Source organism: Xiphophorus hellerii, chromosome 6 (genome assembly GCF_003331165.1).
Source record: "Xiphophorus hellerii strain 12219 chromosome 6, Xiphophorus_hellerii-4.1, whole genome shotgun sequence".
Taxonomy (NCBI): Eukaryota; Metazoa; Chordata; class Actinopteri; order Cyprinodontiformes; family Poeciliidae; genus Xiphophorus; species Xiphophorus hellerii.
Window position 1 is genome coordinate 20,991,158 of NC_045677.1, and position 25,131 is coordinate 21,016,288.

At 37.1% G+C, this 25,131-nt stretch overlaps 1 protein-coding gene and 1 long non-coding RNA gene across 2 annotated transcripts; one reads left to right on the forward strand and one right to left on the reverse strand.

Annotated features, from left to right (window-relative positions):
* The first annotated feature begins 889 nt into the window (after positions 1-889).
* LOC116721173 (uncharacterized) lies at positions 890-3,136 on the forward strand. Its single transcript, XR_004339544.1, has 2 exons — positions 890-2,677; positions 2,930-3,136. It is a non-coding gene; the product is annotated as an uncharacterized LOC116721173 (long non-coding RNA).
* arhgef18a (rho/rac guanine nucleotide exchange factor (GEF) 18a) lies at positions 2,301-24,137 on the reverse strand. Its single transcript, XM_032564726.1, is given in 25 exon segments — positions 2,301-3,299; positions 3,878-3,982; positions 4,107-4,422; positions 5,014-5,475; positions 5,577-5,624; positions 6,743-6,817; positions 6,899-6,990; positions 7,687-7,827; positions 7,914-8,093; positions 8,305-8,360; positions 8,593-8,660; positions 8,662-8,775; positions 10,195-10,271; positions 10,517-10,571; positions 10,573-10,769; positions 11,758-11,875; positions 12,113-12,238; positions 14,283-14,375; positions 14,377-14,409; positions 14,411-14,529; positions 14,771-14,911; positions 15,994-16,088; positions 16,375-16,485; positions 17,476-17,532; positions 23,771-24,137. Coding segments are annotated over 22 exon segments (2,850 nt in total). The 5' UTR covers positions 16,073-16,088; positions 16,375-16,485; positions 17,476-17,532; positions 23,771-24,137; the 3' UTR covers positions 2,301-3,144.
* Positions 24,138-25,131: the final 994 nt, after the last annotated feature.

Here is a 25,131-nt window from a genome sequence, read left to right on the forward strand (position 1 = left end):
TACTTTAGGTACATGGTGATTTTATTAGCAGTTGGTATGATTGCAGTTGTGTCTTAATCTTTCCAGTTTTGATTGAAGAGTTTTTATACGGTGATTAAAACTCAAGATTCTGTCGTATAACCTAAAAAGATAAGATTCCTTGATGTTTAATCTTTGGATTTATGCAGAGATTAAATCCCACAGAGTTAGGTCTCCGTTCACACTGCAGCCCGAAGTGAACCAATTCCTTTTTTTTTTTTTTTTTTGTCAAATCGGATTTTTTGGCTGTGGCCGTTCACACTTACAAATATACAGTATGTGACCTGTATGCGTTCTCCAGTGTGAACTGTAAATGACCTGAAAGTGTCCCGCATGCGCAGTAGAGGGCAGCGCTCAGTGTTTTGCCAACTGCTATAAAAAGTAGTGCTCAGTGTTAGCAACATGGATGCTAACGGTGGAGCATAACTTACGACTTTGAAATTGTTGTGCGACCGGAGCCAGCACTTTAACAAGGTAATCCTCGCTATCATCCGCCATGGTTGTTGTTTTTCTTCCCGCTTGCGCGTATCAGGACGCAGAATAGTGACGTTTGTCGAGTATCAGTGACGTTCAGGACAGATGAATCCGATCTGGCCAATCAGATTCAGGTCACATTTGAAAAGATAAGTATCGGACCTGGGTCGCATTCGAAAAAAATCCGACCCGTGTTGTACAGACTGTCATGAAAAGATCAGATACAGATCGCATTAAGGCAAAAAATAAAATAAAATAAAAATAATTATTAGGTCACTTCGGGCTGCAGTGTGAACGCAACCTTAGACTCTTCAGAATCATATTGAAAATGTAAAACCATGCTTCATTTTCTTTATTCAGCAAGGATCGATCACATAAAATCCCAATAAAATACAATTATTTGTATTATTTGGTGGCAACGCGACAGAATGAACATATTTGTGGAAGGTGCTATATGAATAGACGCTAGCAGTGGCTTCTGGGGCTGAATGAGTTTTCATGTGCAGAGACGGACGGCAGCCTGACAATGAGCCTCTTGTGGCTTCAGCAGTTCTTCAGAGGACAGAGGGACTATTTACTCTGGGTCGCTTGTCTGATTGACTGGCACACTGTTTCACAGAGTGCACACTCCGCCAACACTTGGAGAAATGTTGTTTTTTCCCCTATAGGTTAAGTTTCTTGACAGAAAATTGAAACAAAGCGACTAAACCTGATTGTCAGAAAACTATGCAAAAAAACATTTTAAAGATTTGCACAACCAGTAAAAGATTTGAGGATTGACAGCTGCTCACTCGACCCAAAAGACATTTTACGTGTCAAGGGTCTAAACTTTTACAGACTTGTCAACCCATTTTGGTATTTTTTTTTTAAGTATAAATATTTCAGCTGTGGGATTTTTAAGCCATCTTACCTTTACAGGTTCTCCAAGCGCTGATGTTCAGGACCTTCTTCCAACCCCTCCACTGGGCAACAATTCAGCCTTTGAATGCAAAATCTGCAAGAGAACAAACTGACAGAGGAGCAGCTGATGGAGCAACAAATGGAGGGTTTGATTAGTATGAATAAATTATAGGAATATTGAGTAATGGTGCATTCATACCAAACGCGTTTTGAGCATCAGGCTCATCTGATTTATAGTCAAAGTTTATGAGGAGCGTCGGACATGACCAACGCTCAAAACGGATCAAATCACGCCACACTAGACGCTTGAAACGCACGGACCCGCCCTCGACATGCCTCCATGTAGACCTTGAATGTAAACCAGACGCGCATGACGCTCAAAATGCGCTTGGTGTGAACGCAGCATGAATGTTGGGAAAAGTGTCTTCAGTCAGAGGCTTCTTCAAATTCGCTGTAATACAGACTGCTACAAAAGATCTTTCCTGCCAACAGCCGTCAATAACTTGAAGAATTTCAATTAATAAGTTACATTTAATTTCTCTTTTGGATCGATAAAGTATTCTTGAACTGAATGTATGCAAGAATAAACGGATGAATAGATAGAAGGAAAAAACTGTTCAATAATCGCTGGATGAATGGATGATTATTGAATAAATACCTATATGGATGAAAAGATAAATGATCAGAGTGGATGGATTGAAAAACAGTGAATGGACAGAACCACAAGTTTTCCATTAAACAACATAAAAAGTTCAATAAAGCATAAAGTCTGCATTTCATTTCCCTGCACTTTCTGACAGTTTAAATAAAATGAAAAAAAAAAAGTGAGATTGGCCTCATTGTGGAAGACAAAAAGGTTAATAAAATATCAAAATGACACATTATGAAAGCTGCTTCACATTGAGGTCTTCATTTAAAATGTTTTAATTGCATGCCATTCAGTTGAAGTTTGACAAGTTTTACACAAAACCAGTTCATGTTTACAGAGTTTCAACCAGGAACAATATGATGTTTCGCGATACCAAAACATGAACAGACTGTCAGAGGCAGAATTGCTATGAACTCAAACGCGTTTGTCTAAAACTTTAAATATTTGTCAATACTGTGTGAAAACTCAGTCTGCACAAACTGCTGCCATTTACATGGATTGTTCATTTTCAATAAAAAGCCGGACCGATTCGTACACAAGCTGAGAAGCAGAAACCTGAAGATCTTTATATTTACAGACATAAACTTGTCAAACCAAAGTTGTACACACATTATTACTGCTGTTAGAATTACCAGGGTTTTCGACCTCCCCCCTGAAGTCCCGAAAGAGGGTCAAAAGACCTGAGTCCAAACTGACGATTCTGATGGCTCAAATTAGCATCCCTTCTTCAATTGTAAATGTGGCCATTGACCGTCAGGCCAGAAAGGTAGGAGTGGAAAATCATGCAAACCTGCTTATAGGATGCTAGCTAAAATCCTTCAGGTCAGTCGACCCGTCTCTGGGCTCCAAAGGTAGAAATGCTAAATGACCCTTCTCTGGTAATTCTAGTAAGAGCCGAGTGCTTAATAGTTTAATAAAAATAAAACTAATCTTTGGATCAGAGTCTTTGTGTATTAAAATAATTATTTAAAATATATATTTTTTTCATAATTACAAAAGACCAAACTTTTTGATTTGTTTTTTTTTGGCAAATGTGCAACTCTTGGAGGATTTCTCATCTGGATTAAAGATGTCTTCCTGCTGCTCACGTCCAAATTCCTCCGTTAAAGAACGATAACATTATCTTGTTCCGTCGTACGTATGCCTGTCGGGAAGGGAGGAGGCGACGGCGGATGAGAACTGACGTTGTTCCACTTCGGTGTGATGAACGACTGAGACGGCTTCACGTTTTGGCCAGATGCTGGTGGCCTGAAGGTATCTGAGGGAGGAGGGGAGAAAAGATTTAAAATACTTCCCTGCAGCTTACAAAACATAAAATTACATCCACTAATGTAGTTACTGCTCAAGTTAAACTGGTGATTTATACTTTATTACAATAAATTATGTTGTTTAAAGCTACTTAAAGTCAACAAACAAAACAGTTTAAGGTGACATCTCCTTTAAAAACAGAATATTAGATTTATTTATGAAAGAATTTATAAAACTGTGCATCATTACGTTTATACTTTTGGCAAAGTAAGATAAAGCTCTCGAGTGTAGCGTTACCAAGTAAATTTGTAATTCAGTACATTAATATCTGTGTATGTTTTAAGTCAGTTCAGAAGTGTTTTTCTGTATCAGATCGTATCGGCTGATATAAACCTCAGATATCTGTATCGTATTGAAAGTGAAAAAAGTGGATCGGTGCATCCATGAAGATAATTGGATAAAAAAAACTTTAAAAAAAATGTTATTAATGTAAGAGAAAATGTACAAAAATGACATCAGAAGTTGTAGCAAAGCTTATATATTTGGAAACATTTCTAACAGTTTGGAAAAGTTTCTCTAAGTTCATACCTGAACTTAAGACTCTTTTTGGACTTGTGCTTATTTGGGCTTTTAGACTGCCTCCGTTTTTCCCCGTCGCCCGGATCGGGACCACCTGGGTTACGTCTATATTTGCTGGAGGAAGAAAAACAGGAATGATGTTCAATAGACAGAAAGTATCTGCAGCTTATGGACCGGTAATAACCCATAATAAACATTTAAAACAACTAACCCAAATGAATAATTTGGGGTTTCTGACCTGCACTGTGGGCTCTTTTATGAGAATGCTTTGACTTGATTTTCTCCTTCCCTTTGGGTTCAGCTGCCAGCTTCCTGGGAATCTTCTGCTGCACCTCCACAGGTTTCTGTACCTGGTTGGTGGTGCTCATCAACTGAACAGGCAGTATCTGTCTGCTCATTCTGATGCTGGTGCTCCGGGGCGGAACCCGCGGAGGAGTTTCTGCCGGGTCAGGAGAGTTACCAGTAAAGACCAGCGCATTGGGAACTGGGGTCAGAGTCCCTGCTCCGTTTACTATGCTGCTCCTGAATGATGAGAAAGTGGAGAGCGCCGGAGTCTGGGAAAAGAAAGGACAATGTGAGGAAGATGTTAAAATCATGAAGAACACAACCAGAGTTGGGTAGTAACTAAATACATTTACTTGAGTAATGTTTGGAAAAATATGCACTTTGAGGAGTATTTTTACTGCGGTGTACTTTTTCCTTTTGAGCAAAACTACACTGGAGTAAAATTTCTGGACACTTTGAGTAACTTCACTGAATGAAGAAAAAATTCTCCAGACATAAATACACCGACAGCCTTTTCTAAGTTTTATATTGAAAGAAATTGATTGGGAAATTGTTTTCTTTTGCCTGATTTTGTCATTTTATAATTTATAGAAATTATAACGATGTAACTTTTAGATATAAAATGATTTGATCAGTTATTCAGTACTTGAGTCGCCTTTTTACCAAATACTTTTTACTCTTACTTGAGTAATTTCTTGGATAGATACTCTTAACTTTTACTTGAGTAAAAATATGTTGAAGTAGTGATACTTTTACTTGAGTACAATTCTTGAGTACTCTGCCCGCCTCTGTGCACAACGCTGAATAAAGATGAATTATATAAGATAGATGATAGATGTGATTTTCTCTTTTATTCTCACCCGTGTCGGATCGTCATAATGGTTGACAAGCTTTGCCTTCATCTTTTCCAAACGTTCCTTGTCCCGATTAACCACCTCCCGGTCCCTCTCCAGTTTCTGCGTGGTCTCCCTCAGTCTCTCCAGGCCCTGTTGGTACGTCTCCCGAATCTGCCTCAGCTCCAGCTCTTTTTCTTTTAGTTTCTCCTCCGTCTTCCTGCACTCCTCTTCCCGCTGCTGCAGCTCGGCGTTCTGACTGTCAATCAGCACCTGCTGCTTCTCTCTCTCTTTCTCCCAGTGCTGCTGCTCCGCTTGATGCTGGACCTGCTGCTTGTGCAGCTTAGCCAGCTCCTCTTTCTGCTTCTCCAAGTTGCGCTCTTTCTCCTTCTCAAGCAGCGTGTCGGTGTTGCTGCGGACGGGCAGCTTGCTCTTTGACTCGAAGAGCTTCTGCAGTTCGATCCTGCTGTCCTGCTGGGCGATGACGGCCTGCACGAATCAAAGTGCAAATATTTTGTTTGCAACAGAAATACAACGGCATTCTTAAATTGTAGACAATTCCATTTGTAGCTTTGTGAGGTTCGACTTGCCTGTAAGCTGTAGAGCTTCTGCGCCAGCGACCGAAGGCTATCAAGCACCTACAAAGCAGCAGTGAAACTTTGGTGTATGAACACACATTCACATCTCCTAAACTCTTTTCAATCCTTCTTCTATTGCCACTTTATGTGACAGATCAACACGAAGTTGTGAAGTGAAATGGTAGTGATGCATGTTTGGCAAAGTTTTGTACTTTGCTGTTTTATTCAGATTCCTCTTAAAAACAAACGAGAAAGAAAGAAAATCCAGCGTAACCAGTGGAATCAGAGAAATAAGCAAGAGGATCGTGATATGATTTGAAGAAATAAATTGATAAATATCCATTATAGTAAGTTTGTTGTCATTTTTGTAGAATCGCCATTTTATTTAAAATTTTTGGTTTTAAAATAAAGAAAAAAAAAACCATGAAACCTTTACAAAAAGAGCAAAGCTACATTTCCTGTTAATATTATGAAAACCGATGTAAAAAAAAAACCAAAAAACGTTCTGACCTAAAGACAAGAAAAATAGATTTAATAAATATTACTTGTACTTTTAGTGTAATTTTGTTGTGGAAATTCAATAAAATAATTACACTAAAATCTACATATGTAAAAACATTGGTTTCTTTTTTATCACTTTAAGCAAATTTATTAATAACCCCTGTGGGACATTGAGAGAGAAACCTTAATAGTTGAAAATTAATGTTAAAAAAGCTCTTCTTTCAATATGAAATCTGTAATTTTGATACAATATTTCCCACAAAGTATTGACTTTAGGCTGGGAGCCGAAGGACAGGACTTTTACTTTTATTATTTGTAAAAGAAAACAAATGTAAATATATGTTGTTTCACTTTATAATTTTCCAAAACTTTTTGTTGGTTTATCACATAAACTGCCAGTAAAATACTAAAAAAAAAAAAAAAAAAAAAACTTTAAAAAGGTATGGAAACAATTGCAAGGCATGTTTGTGAGTTGCAGCACTGAAAATTTCAAATCTAATTTGGAAAATGTGTTAAAAACTGATCAGATGGTGTGTGTGGGTGTACGTGTGTGTTATTATATTATAGAATTGTATATCTATTTTGTAACCTGTCAACATAAATGGGAACATTTGTATTTGAGCCGTACACTGTCCCTTTTTAAATACAGTTTATTATTGTCATCATGGTGGACTTACCGCTGTCTCAGGGAAACCACCGCAGGCTGAACCACAGAGCAGCTTTGGGTGGGATCCACTTTCATCGTCATCAGTCTGGAACAGAACAGAGGAAATTTCAGACGGTGTCTAAAAACTGAACATCCAGTTTAGATCTTTTACATGCGTCTCACTTACAGACTTCTCCAGGTCTTCAGAGATCGACATGTTCTTGAGGAGATGGTCACAGCTGCTGTACCTGCGTTGCGCCTTCTCAGCTGCATCTTCGTCTGACAAAACGTTCACAACAAAATAATCAATTAAAGAAACTCCTGTGGCTCAGTCTTCAAGAGATCTTAATGTCAGTCAATGATTTCATTTCTCCAGCCAGAGCTACTTTGGGGTTTGACTGAAATAAGAAAAGCCTCAAAAGAAGAAGTCACCAGTATGATAAAGTATCTAAAAATGTGAAAGAAAGACACTTTGTTGTTTTAGTCAAACATGATAAATGCACATTTTCAAGGTGCTGTTTCAGCAGCACTAAAAAAAAAAAAAGCCTTTTTTTTTAAGTCATAAGCATTACATTATTTGCATTTGCTAAATGCCACAGTAATGTGGATATGTTTTAGATAATCTTTTAATTTCAGAAGTTTACAAACTAAAATCTCTATGCCTATAAATAATTTATTAAAACCCAGGCGGTAAAATCATGGCATTGTAACCTCCTGAAAGGTCAGTTCACAGCATTTATTCACTGATGGATGCATTTCAGGCACATTATAAACCAGCTGCTTCGGCCTCAGCATCATAGCAACATAAAAATAAATGAGATATAATATCAAAAACAGAGATATGTCCTGAATTTTCCCAACTCTGATATAAAACATGGAAATTTCAATCTGATCTAAAGTCAGAAAAAAATTATAGTTTATAATAAACATCTAGTTTCATGTGAAAAGGTCTATCCTTAGTAAAAACAAACTTACATTTCATGCTTTTAGCTACCAGATTATCCAGAGAGCCTTTAAAGGTTTCTGCCCTCCTGACACTTTGCTGTGTCTCAGTTTCCCCCTCAGGAGTGTCTGGATGTTTAATCGTCATAAAGAGAAGGTTCTGCAACTTTTCCACTGCAGAAAAAAGAAAAACCAACAAACAAACATTATTTAATCTCTCTACTTAAAGAGAACTTTAACTGTAGTTTTTCTGGTCTTACCCTCTTCAATGGCCGCACTCAACCAGGCCTCCCCCTGCTGGAGGTCAGAAGCATCACCTCGCAGTAGCAGCCCGCCGTGAGGGGTTTTCTGACCCACCACATCATTATAAAGTTCAGCAAAAATATCCTGTTTCTTCTCCAGACTTTTCTTTATCAGCTCATCTCTTTTCTGCAGCTTATCTGAAAAGTAGAACCAAACAGAACCTTCTTTAATCCGTCAAACGTAAACAAAGTCCTACAGATTTCCTACTATTTAGGTATAAAACAAAAATAGAAAAACAGCCTGGATTTTTTTCAGATATTTACCATTTTAATATTCTTTACCAAAGTTAACCAGGTATTTGGGTTACAGGTATGATGTGTGTACTCAACCTAAATTCAGGGGTTTTACCTTGATACATGTGCAGTTTAGTGATCATTTCTCTGTGCACTTCATTGTCTCTGCAACTGAAACACAAACATTTCACCGATATATTTTATTTCAAAGCGACAAATAAGCAATAGTCATCTTTCCAAACCGAGATGGTTTAGCTTTTATCAGATCAAACAAAATTTTGGCTCTTCAATCATTTCACTGACAAACTTAAAACTGTTATTTTAATCTGTTCAAAGTTATATTCGGCTTATTAATGATTCTTTAACAATACAGCATCTTAAGATCTACATTTGTCCCTCTCACCTTTCTACAACGTCACGTATGAGGTCCATCCAGGTTTTGCACTCCTCTTTGGAGCTTGTGTAGAGCTCAGTACATTTCTGGCGAGCCGGAGGGCCACGTACAGATGACATACATGCCTCTTTCCTCCTGGGCCACTTCCCTGACAATCACTCTCTGCAGGTAGATCACTGGCGGTTTGCTATCCTGCAAGAGACAACAATAATGTCCTCTGTTTACATTGTGATGTAGTCTTCATTATTACACCTCAGATCTGACATGTGGCATAGATTTAATAGATTCCAGCTAGGTTTTTTAAAAAATGCTTTCATTGTGACTTTACATCTGCTCAAATTAGGGTTTGAAAAAGTATTTGACCCCTTATAGATTCCTCCATTCTTGTTTTTCCCTTTTACCAGTGGTGAGCAGAACTCTGATAATCCACAGACATTTTTTTTTTTATTTAGCGCTTTAGCATTTTTGCCAACTTTAAAACTTTAATTTTTCTGGATGAAGTCTATAGCGCTGAATCTGCTAAGCTGTGTTACAGACTTTCTGTGATAAAGTTTTGGTTATTGACTGTTAAAAATTCTTCAATTAATTAGACATTCACATTCATGCTTTTCCTTTGAAAACTGGCCAGATAAATGTGGAACAGGTTTAGGAGATGTGTGGGTTCCTAACTTATTTGCTGTATAACACTGGGTTACAAAAAAATGTTTTTGGAAGTTCTCTATGTTTTTTCAACTGAACTAGAGCTAATTTTGCACCACTGAATCCAAAAATGACAACCATTTTTTTCTCAATCAGATCAGATTTTTATTCTAATTTGATTCAGAGAAGTCAAATTAGATATTTTTGTGACATTATCAGTTCATTTCCGTTAATATTTCTCATCCAAAAAAGGTTTTACGAGAAAAAAATAATTTTCTAACAGAGTGTATTAATTAAATGTTACAAACTTTGGATTTCTGTAAATTGAATAATAAACACTTATAATGGGAAGTACGTGTAAATTGAACATTACGTCTTCATAGTGCAAAATTCTCCATCTGTTTTCTGTCCTTGATGGAGTCTCTCCCACTGCTCATCACCCATTGATCCCAGATTATCAGGAAAAAGATCCATATGTGAGAACAAGTCATGCATTTTGATGCTCATGTTGCATCCATAGTTCAGAAAATGTGACCTGATTGAGCAAAACCAACGTGATTTTTGGATTCAGCACTTCAAAATGATCCTAAAACAGCTGAAAAACCTTTTTTTGGCCGTTGACCAGTTTTATTAATGCAGCATTTGAGAAAAAAAAACATTGTATAATCAAGTAAGACTCTTCTTAAATTAAATCATAATTTGTATTTACTCAAGGGATCTTTGACATAAAAATTATTTGGATCACTAAAATAAAATATACCTGTAAGGTGGCAAACACTTAAAGCAGTGACCCAATCTGCTGCCATGACACTGAATTATACAATAATAACAGGGTTGAGGTGTGATTTTTTAAAATTTGTTTCAAAAACAAAACAAACATGTACACCTTTGACTTAATATTCCCAAGATTGCCTCATGAATACAACAGATAGTTGTGATATTTTTATTTTCTGTGAATAGTTTTGGACTCACCATGGCAGCAAATACAAGCTTCTGATCTTTTTCTTGTAGCAGAAGGAGCATATCTGACAGCAGCACAGCCTGGATTTCTGCAGGGGAAAAGACGACAATATGAAAATTTAAAAAGATACAGACAGTGCTGCAACTAGACAAGTTTCAGGAATGATTTCTTTACATTTTACACACTCTCTTGAATGTTATCTAGCGGAAAAACCAACATTGTACCTGGTCATAGACAGCATACTGACCAGTAAACAGAAAGTTTAAAATAACACATTTTCATACAAACATACGTCTTTTATTTCTAAGACAGAGGCCAGAGTCCATCACAAACCTTTTTGTTTACCGGACGACTTCCAGATAAGGGGTCCTTCATGCAGCAGCGTCTTTGTTGCCCTGCAGCAGGTCCTCTCTACGGAACCAGCGGCCATCTTTCAGCTTGACCTGAGACTTTTGCTCCAGTCGACGGATGATCTCTCTGACGCGAGCGGTCTTCTCACATTCACTAACCTTGGTGTTCACCTGGGAGATGGTGTGCTTGATCAGCTCCAGAGCTTTCTCCAGCTGCCTGTGCTCTTCTGTGTCAGCTGTAAGAAGCAGCACAAAATAAATTACTAATGGGTCAGACGAAACAAACATTTATAAAACTGAAGCACCAATAAAAATCGTGTGGTTCATTTCTGACCTCTGGGCTTTTTAAAGCTTGAAAATAAAAATATCAGGATTTGGCAAATTCTGACTTCCCTTTAGGGGCTACACTGAAAGAACATAAATATATAAGAACAGAAGTGAAAATAGTTTTCGCCACAGGCGGTCATTAAATATTTGGATTAGACTGTTTCCTTTTTAATACCTTCTTTAATTAGTCTCTGTGGTTCTCCTGACTTAATTTTAAGCACCCTACCAATACTGATAATGTCTAATTTTGAGCATTTATAACTTTGTAACAGCATCCATACCCAATAGTGTTGTTAGTGAGACCTAGTAATGTTTATGCTGCATTCAAGTTGTATTCAGAACAGGAAAATTCTGCCTTCCCAGTTGGAAAAAAAATCAACTGGAACAAAGTCGGATTCACCACCAAAAAAACTGGGAGTAACTCCGACTACCCCTAGTTACGACTTGTTAGGACGTTCCTTGGTTAGACAGCAGTAAGTTATGGTGGAAACATGTTTATTTTACAAGACACCCATGTAAGAGTAGCGCCTGCAACTCTAAACTGAACACCATTAAAATTAAAGGTTACAATTATGTTTAAAAGAGGTATTGCAGACAATGTTTATGTGCGTCGCCATGTTGAAATGCCGACTTCCAAACGAGAACGCTGTCATCTCTGGGTCTGACGTCAAACCAAACTCAGAGGTATTCTGAGGTAACTGGAACGCAGCATTAGATTGGTTTATCTACTGATCAAAACACAGAGAACTGTGAGTACTGGATCTATAAAACAATGTATGCAAAGGTCTGATGGAGCTGAATTTGAACCATTTCCTGTTTACATTTTTCAGTGAAACTCCGGTTTTTACCAGAACTGAAAGAAGGCAGCAGATAAACTGATCAGGGCGGATTCTTTACCGTCTGTATTCTGGATGATTCGCTCCAACAGAACCGGATATTTTGTGATGCGTTGAGTCACCAGCAAGAAACATTCAGGAATCGTTAATCTTCGCACCAGAGGCAGCTGATCAATTTTCTGTAAACAAAACATTTTTCTGTTTTTAAACCAACTTCATAAAATGTATTATCTTATACAGTATTTGTTATTACTTAAACTTGCCAACCATCTCCATAAACTTGTTGATTGGTGAAGACTTTGCTTACTTTAAACATCATAGATCTATTCTGGTTAATTCTATCTACAATATAAGTTACTTAAAATCTTTATTTATCAGTCTTTTTTAATAAAGACTGAATAGTGCCGAATACTCACTCTTATCAAAATTTGCAGCTTCTTGTTGTTCTGCATTTGCTTCTTGTAGAAGTTGACAGCTTCGCTGTGATGGCTGCAAAAGTAGCCATAACCCTCCGTCATCTGTTTTCCCAGACTACCTGAAAACTGACACCAAAAACGAGAGCTTGACAAATCCATCTTAATCTTTGGGTTTATGGGAAATAAAAAAATATATATCACATAGAACCCCGTCAAAAACATATTTTATTTATGCCTGAACAAAATGTAGTTCCCACATTTTCATCTGCCACACACCCTAATTCACACAGTCTGCAGTTTGCACAGGCAGAACAAACAGCCACTTGAAATGTAAAGTCTACCAGCAAAATGTTATGATTTGCTCTTCGTCTTAGTGAGTTGATGCTCAGATATGAGGCTAGTTTAATGTATTATTTACATTTAAAACCCTGGCAAGATGCCCAAAAGATGAGGATGTATTTATCTTTGAATGAGTACATAGAGAGCTAAGCTGCTCTCAGCATATGCCTTTTAGATCAAAGTCGGAAATTCAGTTAAATATCAACGTCACAAGCTTGAAAACTTGGTTGTATGTTACAGAAAATCTACAGAAAAAACCGAGAGGCTTCCATTATTACTACATTATTATATCAATAGCTAAAAACTGTGATCAAAAACAAAATGCAATCAATTTCACAGCTTTCATACAGAGTAGGGATGCACGATATTACTGGCATGGTATCGGCTGATATCAGCTGTAAAATTTAATATCGGACAAATTATCTGTCAAAATAATTCACCGTTATAAAAGGCGTTGTTTTTATATGACAAACCAGTGTCAGTGATGCCTGCAGCACAGCACAACATCATAAGAAACTGATAAGTATTAAAGCGCGACTGATGTGCTTTTCATCAGGTTGAGTTTAGTTTGATGAAGATTTACCAGTTTGCACTGCTTGAGTCCTTGTCATTATCTTAAAGAGAGCAGATGTTATGAATAAATTTGACATTAAATATAATGCAAGTGGAAAGTGTTGCATCATTTTCATCCTCCTTTTTAGCATTTGCATTTGGCAGCAGGCTAAATTGACAAAGATAATGCAGTATTTTAACTCCACAGTAGAGAGACCATAGTTTCAGTAAGTAGGCATAGGAAAAAATATTGGTATCGGTTATTGGCCAAATGAGTTTTAGTATATCGGCATATAATCGACCAATAATCCAATATCGTTCATCCCTAATACAGCCTGTAAAGGTTCCCTACATGTTCAGATTTAATCATGGCCCATGATTAACAAGTGGGAAACTCAAACATTTGGCTTAAAAAGCATCAACTGTGAATTATTTTAAGGCAACAACCCAAAGACTGATTCCTTATGTCAGATCATAGAAAAGCAACAAAGCTTCTCATGTTGGTATATTAAAGACACATCTCCAACCCACTGTGGCTAAAGACTGAGGCAAGATATCAAAAAGAACTGAGAGCCTCCACCCGTTGTGGGTGTAACTTAAGGATGCCTGAAGGCGGCATGTTCATCTGTTCAGCAGGTGATGCAAGTGTAACAGTTTCGTCATTAGTCCTGTTCAGGAAGGAGGAGCCATGTTTTCTGTCCCGTTTATGAATAATCTACGGTGTGAAATTATTTTCTAACCTGCAGAACAGAAAAAAAGATGCATGGAGAGAAAGAAAAATGTGAAACCTTGGATTGTTTAGAGATAGCAAAGTTCATAGCAATGTAAAACATTGCTATGAACATTTTAGTATGAATATAGCAAGATTTTCAATTTAAAAAGTAAGGAGAAAAATTGTATAAAATTCAGAACAGGGTAAAATCCAGCAGCAGAGAGTACATCGACCATAAAAATCTGGTCAGTGCATTTTTAGTTGTTTTTAACTTTTGAAAAAAACTGGTGGGCATGAACATAAAAAGACTGAATTGTATGCAATTATCCCAGCATTATGGAGCAAATCCACCTTAGGTCGTATCAGACCCCTATCTGCACTTTTATTTTGTAAACAGATAGATAAGGGTGGAAATATGTAGGTGAGTAGAAACAGCATAGAGCAGATAAAGAATAAACACAATATATTTATACAAATTCTGCCAATAGACCAAACTCCCTGGTAGATATTGTTATTTTCTTAAAGACATGTCCATGATGGTATTTCTGGACCGCTCCTTCGCCCTACCTGATTGATGAGGATATCCGCCAGCTGTGTGATGCAGTAGTTATTTCGATTGTCCTCATCCGCACTCTCAAATTGTCGGGATTTGAGGGAGTTAGAGGAAGAAATGGTGGAGGCTGAGCAGAACCTCCGAGGCCGGGGAAGAGCTTCTCCAGCCAGACGATAACGTGGAACTGCTTCAGCTCGTACATGTAGATGTGGAGAAGGATTTTCAAGGTTCGCACATGGTTCATCTCAGTCTGGATCAACTCTAGGGAATTGACAAGGGTGTTGTCATTAAGCAGCTGATGTTTGCTCAATATTTAGCCTGAAACTTGGGATAGAGGAGGTAGAAATATTTCTATATAAACACATCGTCTAAAACAACACATGACTTTTACAAATGCAAAAGATTTGAGGGTAATGAGGCAGTTAACAGATTACTCTTTTCCAGGAAGAGTAAGACACACCCCAGTTTATAATGTTTTGACTCAACGTCTTTTTCAGCGTACCATAGATGACATCCTGCCTTTTAACAGCCTCTTTGTTCAGAGACATCAGGTAGTTCTGGTCCACAGCCGAGCTCCAGGACTCCGCCTCCAGACCGCGGGAGTCGCTCTCCAGATCAGCTTGCAGCTCGGCATAATGGGAGTCTGGTGACACACACCGACAGGACACAGGCAAGAATAGTTCACACACTGTTCAGGTGACAGGGATTTCAATTTTTTTGATGACAAACTGTTATGCCGAAGAAAAAAAAATAGGAAAGAAAACTACATTTTTTTGAAGGACAACATAAAAGTTTTTTGGTAACACTTTATTTTGACGGGGTGTGCATAAGACATGAGACTGACATAAACATGTCATAACAACAGCCATGAACATGAGGGAGTCTTTATGAATGTTTATGACTGTTGTCATCAAGTGTCATTCGGTAAATAATGACACTTTTAAAGCAAAGTTGCACTAAAAGTTGCATTAAAAGTGTAAACTTTGCATTAGTCAGGTCAATAACGACTATTAACACGAAGTTCTATTAAAATCAGCATTAAAAGTCCATTAAAAGTGTAAACTTTGCATTAAAACTGTCATTATTTACAGAATGACACTTCATGATAACAGTCATAGACATTTAGAAAGACTCCTTCATGTTCATGACTGTTATGACATGTTTATGACGGTGTCATGTCAGTCTTATGCACCGCCCATCAAAGTGTTGCCAAATAACTTTTATATTGTCCTTTAAAAAAAATGTAGTTTTCTCCCTTATTTTTTCTTCGGCATAACAATTTGTCATCAAGCATTAAAGAAACTGCATTTTGCTTTAAATTTTTGTAGAATTTTTGTGGGGTTTTTTTTAGGTTTGAGTGAATATAAATCCACACTGTCCTAAAATCTCGTAATAAAGAAGACTTTTCTTAAGCTTGAGAGAAAGCATAAATTCATATCTAAAGAAAATTAAAAGAATCCGAATGAGGCGAGACAATTTAAATCTTTTTGTTAAGAGTGATAAAACTATTTAATAACATTTTTAAATTATATTCTACTAAAAGGGTAAATATTTCATTATGTTTGCAACATCATATGATATTTAAAACTAACAATTCTCTGATTAAATCAAAACAATACAGAAATTACTTTTTTTAATTCTTCCCATCTTTACTTTTCATAAACTATTTCAATAAAGGCTACATAACTCTTTCATAACCACACCCTTCATCTGTTGCCAACTGACCTTCTGGGTTGATTGGCTCGGCCAATAACGCAGATTCATCAGCGAAAGACTTCACCCGCTGGCCTTCAGTCTCATCCATCTGCACCTCGCTGGGTCTAGATGGCAGGTGATGAGATAAGGCTCATCAGATAAATTAAAACATGCCAGCACAAAAACAAAGTACCTCAATACTGCTGCGACTAGTGAAACATGTGAAACGTTTTTTTCAGGGTCAAGCAAAGTAAAATCCATCAAGTGGAGTGGAACAAAGCTGACTAAAACTCAGACGTTTTGGATGACACATCCAGCCGGCCCAGAATACACATGGAAAAAACCAAGGTGCTGAATCTTGACGGGAAGTTGTTCCGTTTCTGATGAAGATTTTTTTTATTTTAAACCAACCTCACGCTTGCTGGTCTGTGTGAAGATTAAGCTGGTGATGAGTTGGATGTTTGGGGAGGAAAACTGCCTGTCCAGCCATTAGAAGGCGAGGGACAGAAACTCTCTGCAGAGCTGTGAGTCAGAACAACAGAGACAAAAAAAACCAAACTGTGTGTCAAGAAGTGTGGGTGTTGATGGTGAGGCAGACGCTCGAGACCCAGGTACGATGATAGAAGGTGGCTTTAATAATAAATAATAATCCAAAAACAGTCCACAAAACACAGGCAGCACAGGTTGAGCAGATGCCAGGGCTCAACGCCGGTAGCAACAGGTTAACGAATGGACTCGGAAGCATCAGACGCGTAAACAGCTAAGACAAGGACCCGAAGAGGAACAAAGGACACAGGTGGGGTTAAATACACAGAGGGTAATCACGGAGACGAGAAACACCTGGGAACAATCAAGGGGAGACAGGACAACACGGACACTCAGACACAGAAACTCGAAATAAATACACAGAAAAACACGGGACATGACAATGTGAGAGCAACACAGGGAAAAAGATAAACACTGAAAGTAAACTGGTGAGCACATTCACTTAAAAACATGAAATGTTCCAGTGAAAAAAAAAAAATCCATGATGATATTAATCAATACTTATATAACCTGTCACAACAATAGCTGCCGTTATTTTGCGTCATTATGTTTTCTGAACTATTCACTTCAAAAACATGCGTCTAAAGGACTAAAACTCATTCACCTGCCTTGTGACACTTTAAATAGATAAACTATCTGAGCCGAGGAAGAGGGAGTGTAAGCAGAGTGAAACAAGCCGCAGCAGAAAGAATCATGTGAAGGAAACTGGTTTGACAGACTGACACCACAACTCAAGTCAGACCAACTGAAAGGGAAAAATAAAAGTAGGAGCAAAGTTGACTTGTGGTAGCAAGCTGCAACTGACAAATATGTTCTAGACTCAAAGTGAGAAAACTCCAATATTTATAAATGTGTTCTTTAAATTTAAACTAAAATATACATCTCTGTAAAAAGGTGCAAAAATAATCAAAGAAACATGAATTATTAGTAGTTCATCGTCGCTTTTAACCAATTTGAATGACTCACCCTTCTCATGAGAAAGTTTTCTTTTTCCTCTGTCTTCACAATGTTTCCACAGTTCAGCTGGGAAAAAAAACAGGAATGAAAAACATGAAATAAAGAGTAAATATGAGGGAATGTTAAAATGCCGATCAATCTGATTCAACAGTAGCAAAGCATGGAGCAAACAAAAATATTCAAACATAATTTATGTTTTAAGCTTCCTCTTATCGAAGAGCTTATTCAGGAAAACAGAAGCTGTATAAAGTCAGACACACCTAGAATACACACTAACTAACGTTTGATCAAAGAAATTGAGGAACATATACGATTGGTCGCCACTCCAGGACATCGTTTATCACGCTTTTTCTGAAAAGTTTTCCAGGCACCACCATTCTGACCTTTTAAACACCAACACAACAAGAACTGCACTTTTTCAGCTTTAAAAAAAACAACAGCAAACACTTTCCTATACACTGGCACTACATGACAGAAACCGCTCTCTCTTGTAAATGAGATCTTGGATCTCATTGGAACAACCTGTACTAAATAAAGCTTAATTAACAAAATAAATAAATGATTGGTTAAAAGGTGCAGAGTATCATTGCCTTAATTTACTCAGAAGTTGAAAGTTAAAGATTAAAAGGTTTATCGCCAAACTCCCAAATTCAATCCAAAATAGCGGCCTTGCATTGGAAACTTGGGGCTAGTTTAAGTAAAAAAAACCAAAAACAGTTTAATTTCACTTTGGACAATTTGCCCCTTATATCTCCCACACATGCACAAAACACTTTAACGTCTTTTTGAAAATGTTTCAAAAGTGTTAAGGTAAAAAAACACCAAACCCCCCCTCACCTCACCTCCCACGCAAAATACATTATTACCTCGATCCACCAAAAACAATTAACTTGCTCACAGACAAAGTGCTTGAAAACAGTATTTGACTCATTTTTTGTCAAACTTAAATGTTTAGGATAAAATTAATTTTAAAGTAAGGTAAAGATAAACTAAATTAATAGCAAAAAACATCTAAATTATTAATATAAACAGCTATTCAGCCCAATTTGGATCTATGTGAAAAAATAATAATTAAACTAACAATACATTGCTCCACCCTTTACCTGAAGCATTTATGATTACTGGCAACTGGAATTGTTTCAATCTAGTCTTATTAGAGTGCTAGAGAGCTTCTAAATCAGATGCAGGTCCAGACTTTGACTAGGCCAGGCCTGTTTGGGTTAAGCCACCAAAAGATGGACGTGGTGAAGTTGAGTTTAAGGTCACAAACTGATGACCGGATGTCCTGCGGCAGAACAATTCATCCATTAAATTACAGGAAGTTTTCAGGTTCAGGAGGAAGCCAAGCCATCCCAAACCATCACACTACCCCCACTGTGATAAAAAAACAAACAGATTATTTAGGAAGGTGATGGTAGTAAAGCTTTGAGGATCTGGAACATTTATGCATGATAAATACAGAATAAATACAAGCTTAGATACTTCAATCCTATCGTTTTTTAAAGGAACTGGAGCATCGTTCATTTGGTTGTGATGTTATTCCCAGATCCAGACTCTGACGTTAACGGGACGCAGCAATAAACACTCAGTTTTATGGTTTTCAGATTGTTCTGGGTGACCTTTGAATTACTTTTTGTTGAGATGTAGAAGACAACTAAGGGTAGCCCAGGTATCACTAGTGTTACCTGTGGCTCAGTGTGAGAACCAGTGTGTTTGCAGAACATTATTTAAAGAATCCTGCCATCAGAATTGTGGTCAACAGCAAACTCAAACAGGTTATAAATATAATCTACCAGAACCTTTATTTAAAGCCGTGCTGATAAAGGCTTCGATAGGGTCTTCAAAGTAAAAGCAAACTCTAAGACTGTTTTATAATCTTTTGAATAAGTTCTGCCCTCCAACAGCAAAGCAATGATCCATGTCCTGATGCTGAGCGCAGTTCATGCATACATGAGGGTTTTCTCAGGGTTAAATTACAAATATAATATTACACATACTGTGAAGGAACCACACATCTTTATATTTCTATGTGACAGAGCCCGTTTTCCATTAGTATCATTTTCCTTTCTTTAAAAGCATCCCTCCAAGCCTCATGCTAAGTCATTCTCCACAATGTGGCTGTTTCCAGTCCCTTGTTGTTTCTGACAGCCACACCTGCTGCGATTCACCCAAACTGGGTGGAGAAAGAACCAACAAGCATGAATTACAGGTCATACCCTGCAAGAGAAAAACTAGACCAGCGAGTCGGCCAAGTCTGCTGCAGAGGACGGACAGATGGAGAAAGGAAAAAAACAAAACAAAATACGCTACTAGCACGAAAGCAGTTTCACTGTCCATGGTCATAATCATAGTGTTCCCAGACGAATTAGTGCATGAAAGTGAATAGGTAACCTCTGATGTCATGGCTTGTCATAGGGACACAAACCAGAAACACAGAAGCAACTTTAAGGAGAATCATGATGAATTTCTCTCTTTTAAAAACAAACCTAAAATCAGAGGCGTTTTGTACAGAACATTATCACACTTTAATTAGAGAATTACATACATGCAAACTGATGACCTGTGTGTCTGCCTGAACCTGCAAAACATCACAATGAACAGAAAACTGACTAGGTTGACTGACACTAATTCACAAGCAAATCAGACATAACATAGAAAAACAGCAAGAGGCGGCCAGTAGGGTGACGATCGGTCAGCAGTTGAAAATGAAGCACCTTGATCAGTGACGACAATCTATGTAAATCCCTAAAAGACATTTATAACTGATTGAGATTATATAGTTCTTAATTACGCCACGTACATGTAGTTCAGAACATGGTGTTAATTAAACAAACTGACATTTTGCCAAAATAAAATCATTTTGGCAGCTTGCAAAACGCAAAAAGGAAATTATTTAAATTTGTAGGTTATCCACCAGAAAAACTCAAACTACGAACCTTTGGAACCCAGAAGGGTACATGCAGAACATTTCAAATGAAATGCCAAAACTTAAGAAGTAATGTTGTCGAAATAGGAAAAAGAGAGAATTATCAGCAAAACAAAAAGATGCACCCACTACATCACATAACTCCAGACTGTTTACATTACTGCTCTTCGATGTCAACCTAAACTCTAACACCATTTTTGTGAAGAGAAACAGTTCATTTATAGTTTTTCTATTGACTTCTGAAAGAGTTTGCAGAATAATGTGCGTATTTTCACAACCGCACTATTCTATTTTAATTTTCTTATTAAGCATCTCAAAGTGTGCAAGCAAAGTTTACTCGTGTTGCACCAAAACTTTATGAAACCAATGGCTCAGCAGTTATACATTGCACTTTTCCTGCTGCTTTCACCTTTAACAGCCTTGACCACAGCTTACTTATTAACCTCAAGATAAATGGATGAGCACATGCTGCAATCTTTGGCTTTAAATGTGGTAGACTCGTAATGTCACTGAGCATCTGTGAATGTCCAAAAGTAAAGCTGTCTATTCACAGCTCCTCATCCTAAAGTCACAGGGAACCTTGGAATAAACGTTTGAGATTGACTGGAAAATGCAATATTTCACACAGGTACTCAAGATTTCCCCCAGAAAACTTGCTAAGCCTGGTGGTTGGGCAGTTATTCATCCAGCGGCCCGTTGTGTTTTTCAGTTAGAAAATGTTTAAAGCTGACAGGAAATTAGAAAATACCACTGGATTATTATTTGCTATTGAAAGATTGGAAGATTAATATATGAATACCAACTATAAAGTCTTACAAAATGCAAACAGTTTAGCACAGGTAAACCCTGGTGACCCGCCAGGCTTATAAAACACTGGTGGAAACCTTCGGTACTGACACAAATTTAAGAGCAAACAAGATGAAAATGAAAGCTTGAAAAGGTGGTTAATTCATTTGTTTTTCTATCAGTTTGTCTTGTTCAGTCTTGTGAAGCAGCTGCAGCCTGAGGCTGTCTAATTAGATCACATGGCCAACAATCAGGGATACACAAAATATTCATCAATACTGCAAAAAAAAAAACTTTGATAGAAAAAGAATAAAACACTGGACTTTATAAATCTAAACAACAGTTAAATTAACATTAATCAGAATAACAAAACAAAACCTGGACAGTTTTTGACTGTGGAGGAAAATAACACCAGCTGAAGGGGAAGAGGCAAAACTCTGACATACTTTCTTCTTGTGCAGCAGCGGTACTACAAACCAACACAAAAACATGCCAAATTTTACGGAACTAAAACGGCAAACAATAGCTGTCAATACTACGACTGGTATGCAAAGCGGTAATTGGATCCCTTTGTAGTGGCTTTTGGTAAAAGAGCTGCGTCTCAAACACACAGGAATGACATTGCCCTTTCTGACTTACAGAGATATAACCCTGTTTGTAATTTTAAAACTAAATGTTGGCCGATGGCGGCCATGTTGGATTCTCAGGCCCCTGGTAGGGGAGGAGATTCCAGATTTTCCAGTCAGTTGACTTAAAGATGGAAATCCTAAGTTTCAAGTTCAAACTGAACACAGTATCGTTTGGCTGGGACTTTGTAACGCTGATCTGGGTAAAGTGTCAGACGCAACTTAACAGTTCAAGCAGAAAGACCAGGCATATTACTATGAACAATACAAACTAATATTTCTCAGTATTTTATGAGTTCAAAACCCAAACAATGCTGTTTGAGAATCTGACCCGAACTTAATGACTGAACTTTCTTTGACCTTAAAGATGATATGGATTTGAAAGATTAATAAAAGTACAACTTCCCAACTTCTAAAGACCTAAAGTATGTGTTCCTCTTATACAAAAATATGAAATTATTATAAAATTAAGATCTAGCGTTTGAATTACACATCACTGCAAAAGGTAACACAGTGCCTAGTTAAAGTATTCCTTCAATTTTTTCACATTTTGTCACATCGAAACCACAAACTGTGCCTGAAAAGGAAAGTAAGTGATATTTATACAGGTTTTCTAATCATTTTACAACTTTTACACATGTAGTGCATTTGTAATGTATTGTACAATGCAATTAATATTACAGCTGCAACTCAGTTGGAGTACGTCTGTAAAAGCTTTCCATATCTTGACATCTTTCTCTTTGAAAAATAAGTAAAATTCAGTCATAGAAATTTATCTGGATTTCGGTCTGGACTTTGACTGGACCATCCTAACACCTGAATCCACCTTGACCCAAACCATGCACTGGTGTTGCAATGATCACAAGTAGCCTTTGCAATTGTCCCATACCCTTAATTTCCAAGATCATGACTCACTCTCCATGGGATGCTAAAAACTTGAAACATTTTATTTTAATCTTAAGTCAACTTTGATTTTCTTCTCAACTTTATCTCTAGTGTTTCTTTCATGAATCTTATGAAGGACTGATTCTGTCACAACAACTAAAAAATAAATAAGTATAAATAAATGTAAGAAATAACTAAACAATTAAATAAAAACGTGAGGAAATAAAACTCTACTGTGATTGGTCATCTACAAACCAATCAGCTCCCAAGAATTCACACAAACTTTTTGTATTAAATAATAAATGTGTAAATGAACATGGAAGCAAGTAATTACAACATATGTACTTATACTTATTTATTTTCAATTTTATTTCCTTATTAATTTATTGTTGATTTTAGCAGGATCAATCCACCATAGTAAACAAATAGTTGCTGTGGCATTTTATCTTTTTCATGCACCGAAAATAATGCTATATGTTTATAAAACTTTAAACTATATATCATTTATTTGAGCAAGAAAATGTACACAAACGTATTGCTGTTATGATGTTGCACATGTGCAACAACAACAGAGGGAATGGGAAACGGCAGGACGAGATTACTGGGCGCTCCACTGGAGTGGGAATGCTGGGAATGCCGAGGTGAGAGTATCTGACCTGGATTCATAACATTTCCCATCGACTGAGTGTCAGATGAGCTCAGCGGAGGCAGGTGATCTGAAGCATGAAAGTGGGAAACGGGAGTGGCAGACGGCGATACTAGCAGACCCGTAGCGGCCCAACGGATTAAATGCTAACTTTACACAAGCTTGACACCCAACAACAGTGAAAGTAAATTGAGTTTGATTAAATTATTAAATAACTCCAGCTCCTTTCGAGTTTGGGGTAAATAAAACGATACGATAAAAATATAATCACTCGATTTTTTTTTTACATGTTTTTTTTTTTTTACTGAAAACACACAAGTGACGTTACGTTTAAAAAACAAATAAAATCAGCTAGCTTCGTTTGTCAGCGTTAGCTGCCTACAAACTGTTTTCCTCCTACAACATTTTCACACAAAAGCAGTCACATAACTTTACCTGGACGTAGGAAAAACCTGTAGTAGGAGGAGGACGCGTCAAAGGCGAAACCCAACTTTCTGTTTACTTTCAGGCGAAGGTAAAGATAATAAGTCTCTTTACAGATCCAACTAAACTGAAAGGAAAAAATAGTGAAGATGTCTTCGGAGGAACAAGTGCACAAATCATTAAAAAAAGGGGAGGTTGGACGGTGAAGGGAGTGTTTTAAAAGAAATCCCAGCCTCCTCTCTTCTCTCGTTCGTCCTGCTTTTTCAAAACACTCATTAGGGCAGTGAACGCAGCACTTGTGTTTGTCGAACGGCGCTTTTTACATTGAGGTATGGCAAGACCATTGTCTATTTACTCAACATTCTTGATTTTGGGTGTCAAAGTTGTCACCAATTAAATCAAAATTCCACGCTAATTTTTACATTTAAAAACATGAAAAAGTGCTGAAAGCATCGTATCGTTTACTTTATATTCCGTTTCTTTGTAGTTTTATTTTTATTTTTATTTTCCCAGGTATCCCAAAACACTTGAAGTTAAATGATACAATTTGATGCAAAAATTCTTTATTTATCCTAAAGGGCAAAATAAATGTTGCTCATGTTATTCATGTCAAAATGTGCATGGGCTACACCGGTAGCAGTCAATCTCGCAGCACATCTGAAGAACCCTCTGACTGAAGAATATTTTTTAAGCCTGTGAGATGCTAATTAACTGCTCCAAGTTGTTGCCACGGCTAACATCCAAAATTTGCAAAGTCATTTAAAAATTAAGTTAATCACAACAACCTGATTAGCCTTAAACACACAAGCATTGTTTCACTGATCTAATCAATAGTCTATGGTAAAATATTGACCAGGACAGGGAAACTGACAACAGGCTTTCATTGTGATTGAATTAGAAGACTAGATTGGGTGCTTTCTTGTCCTTTTGTCAACTGATGTCACATTTATTTTCATTAATATGGCTTCACAAGTAAGGATATTTCCATCAGCAAAATTGCATCCAAATAAACAATTTATTGAGTAATTTAGAACGTCAAGAAAAGTCCGGCTAGTACTAAAGATATATTTTAAAAACCATTAAGCTAATGAATTGGATTTCCACCAGTGCAGAGCTTGTTCAGGAATGTCATGCTATGAAACTTTGTTAGAGCCTAAACTCTGGAAATACAGTAGTATTTCTTCTACTGTGAAGAAATAGATCATTTTTTTCTGTTATGAAAAATCAGCATTTCTTTGTGTAGAAAACTCTTGTAAGTGCATTATGCTAAACACATTATACTAAGTCCAGCGTAGCATTGGATAAATGATGTTCTTCAAAAATGCTAAGAAATTTAACCCAAAATAATGTCCTAATTAAAGAGGGGTTCACTT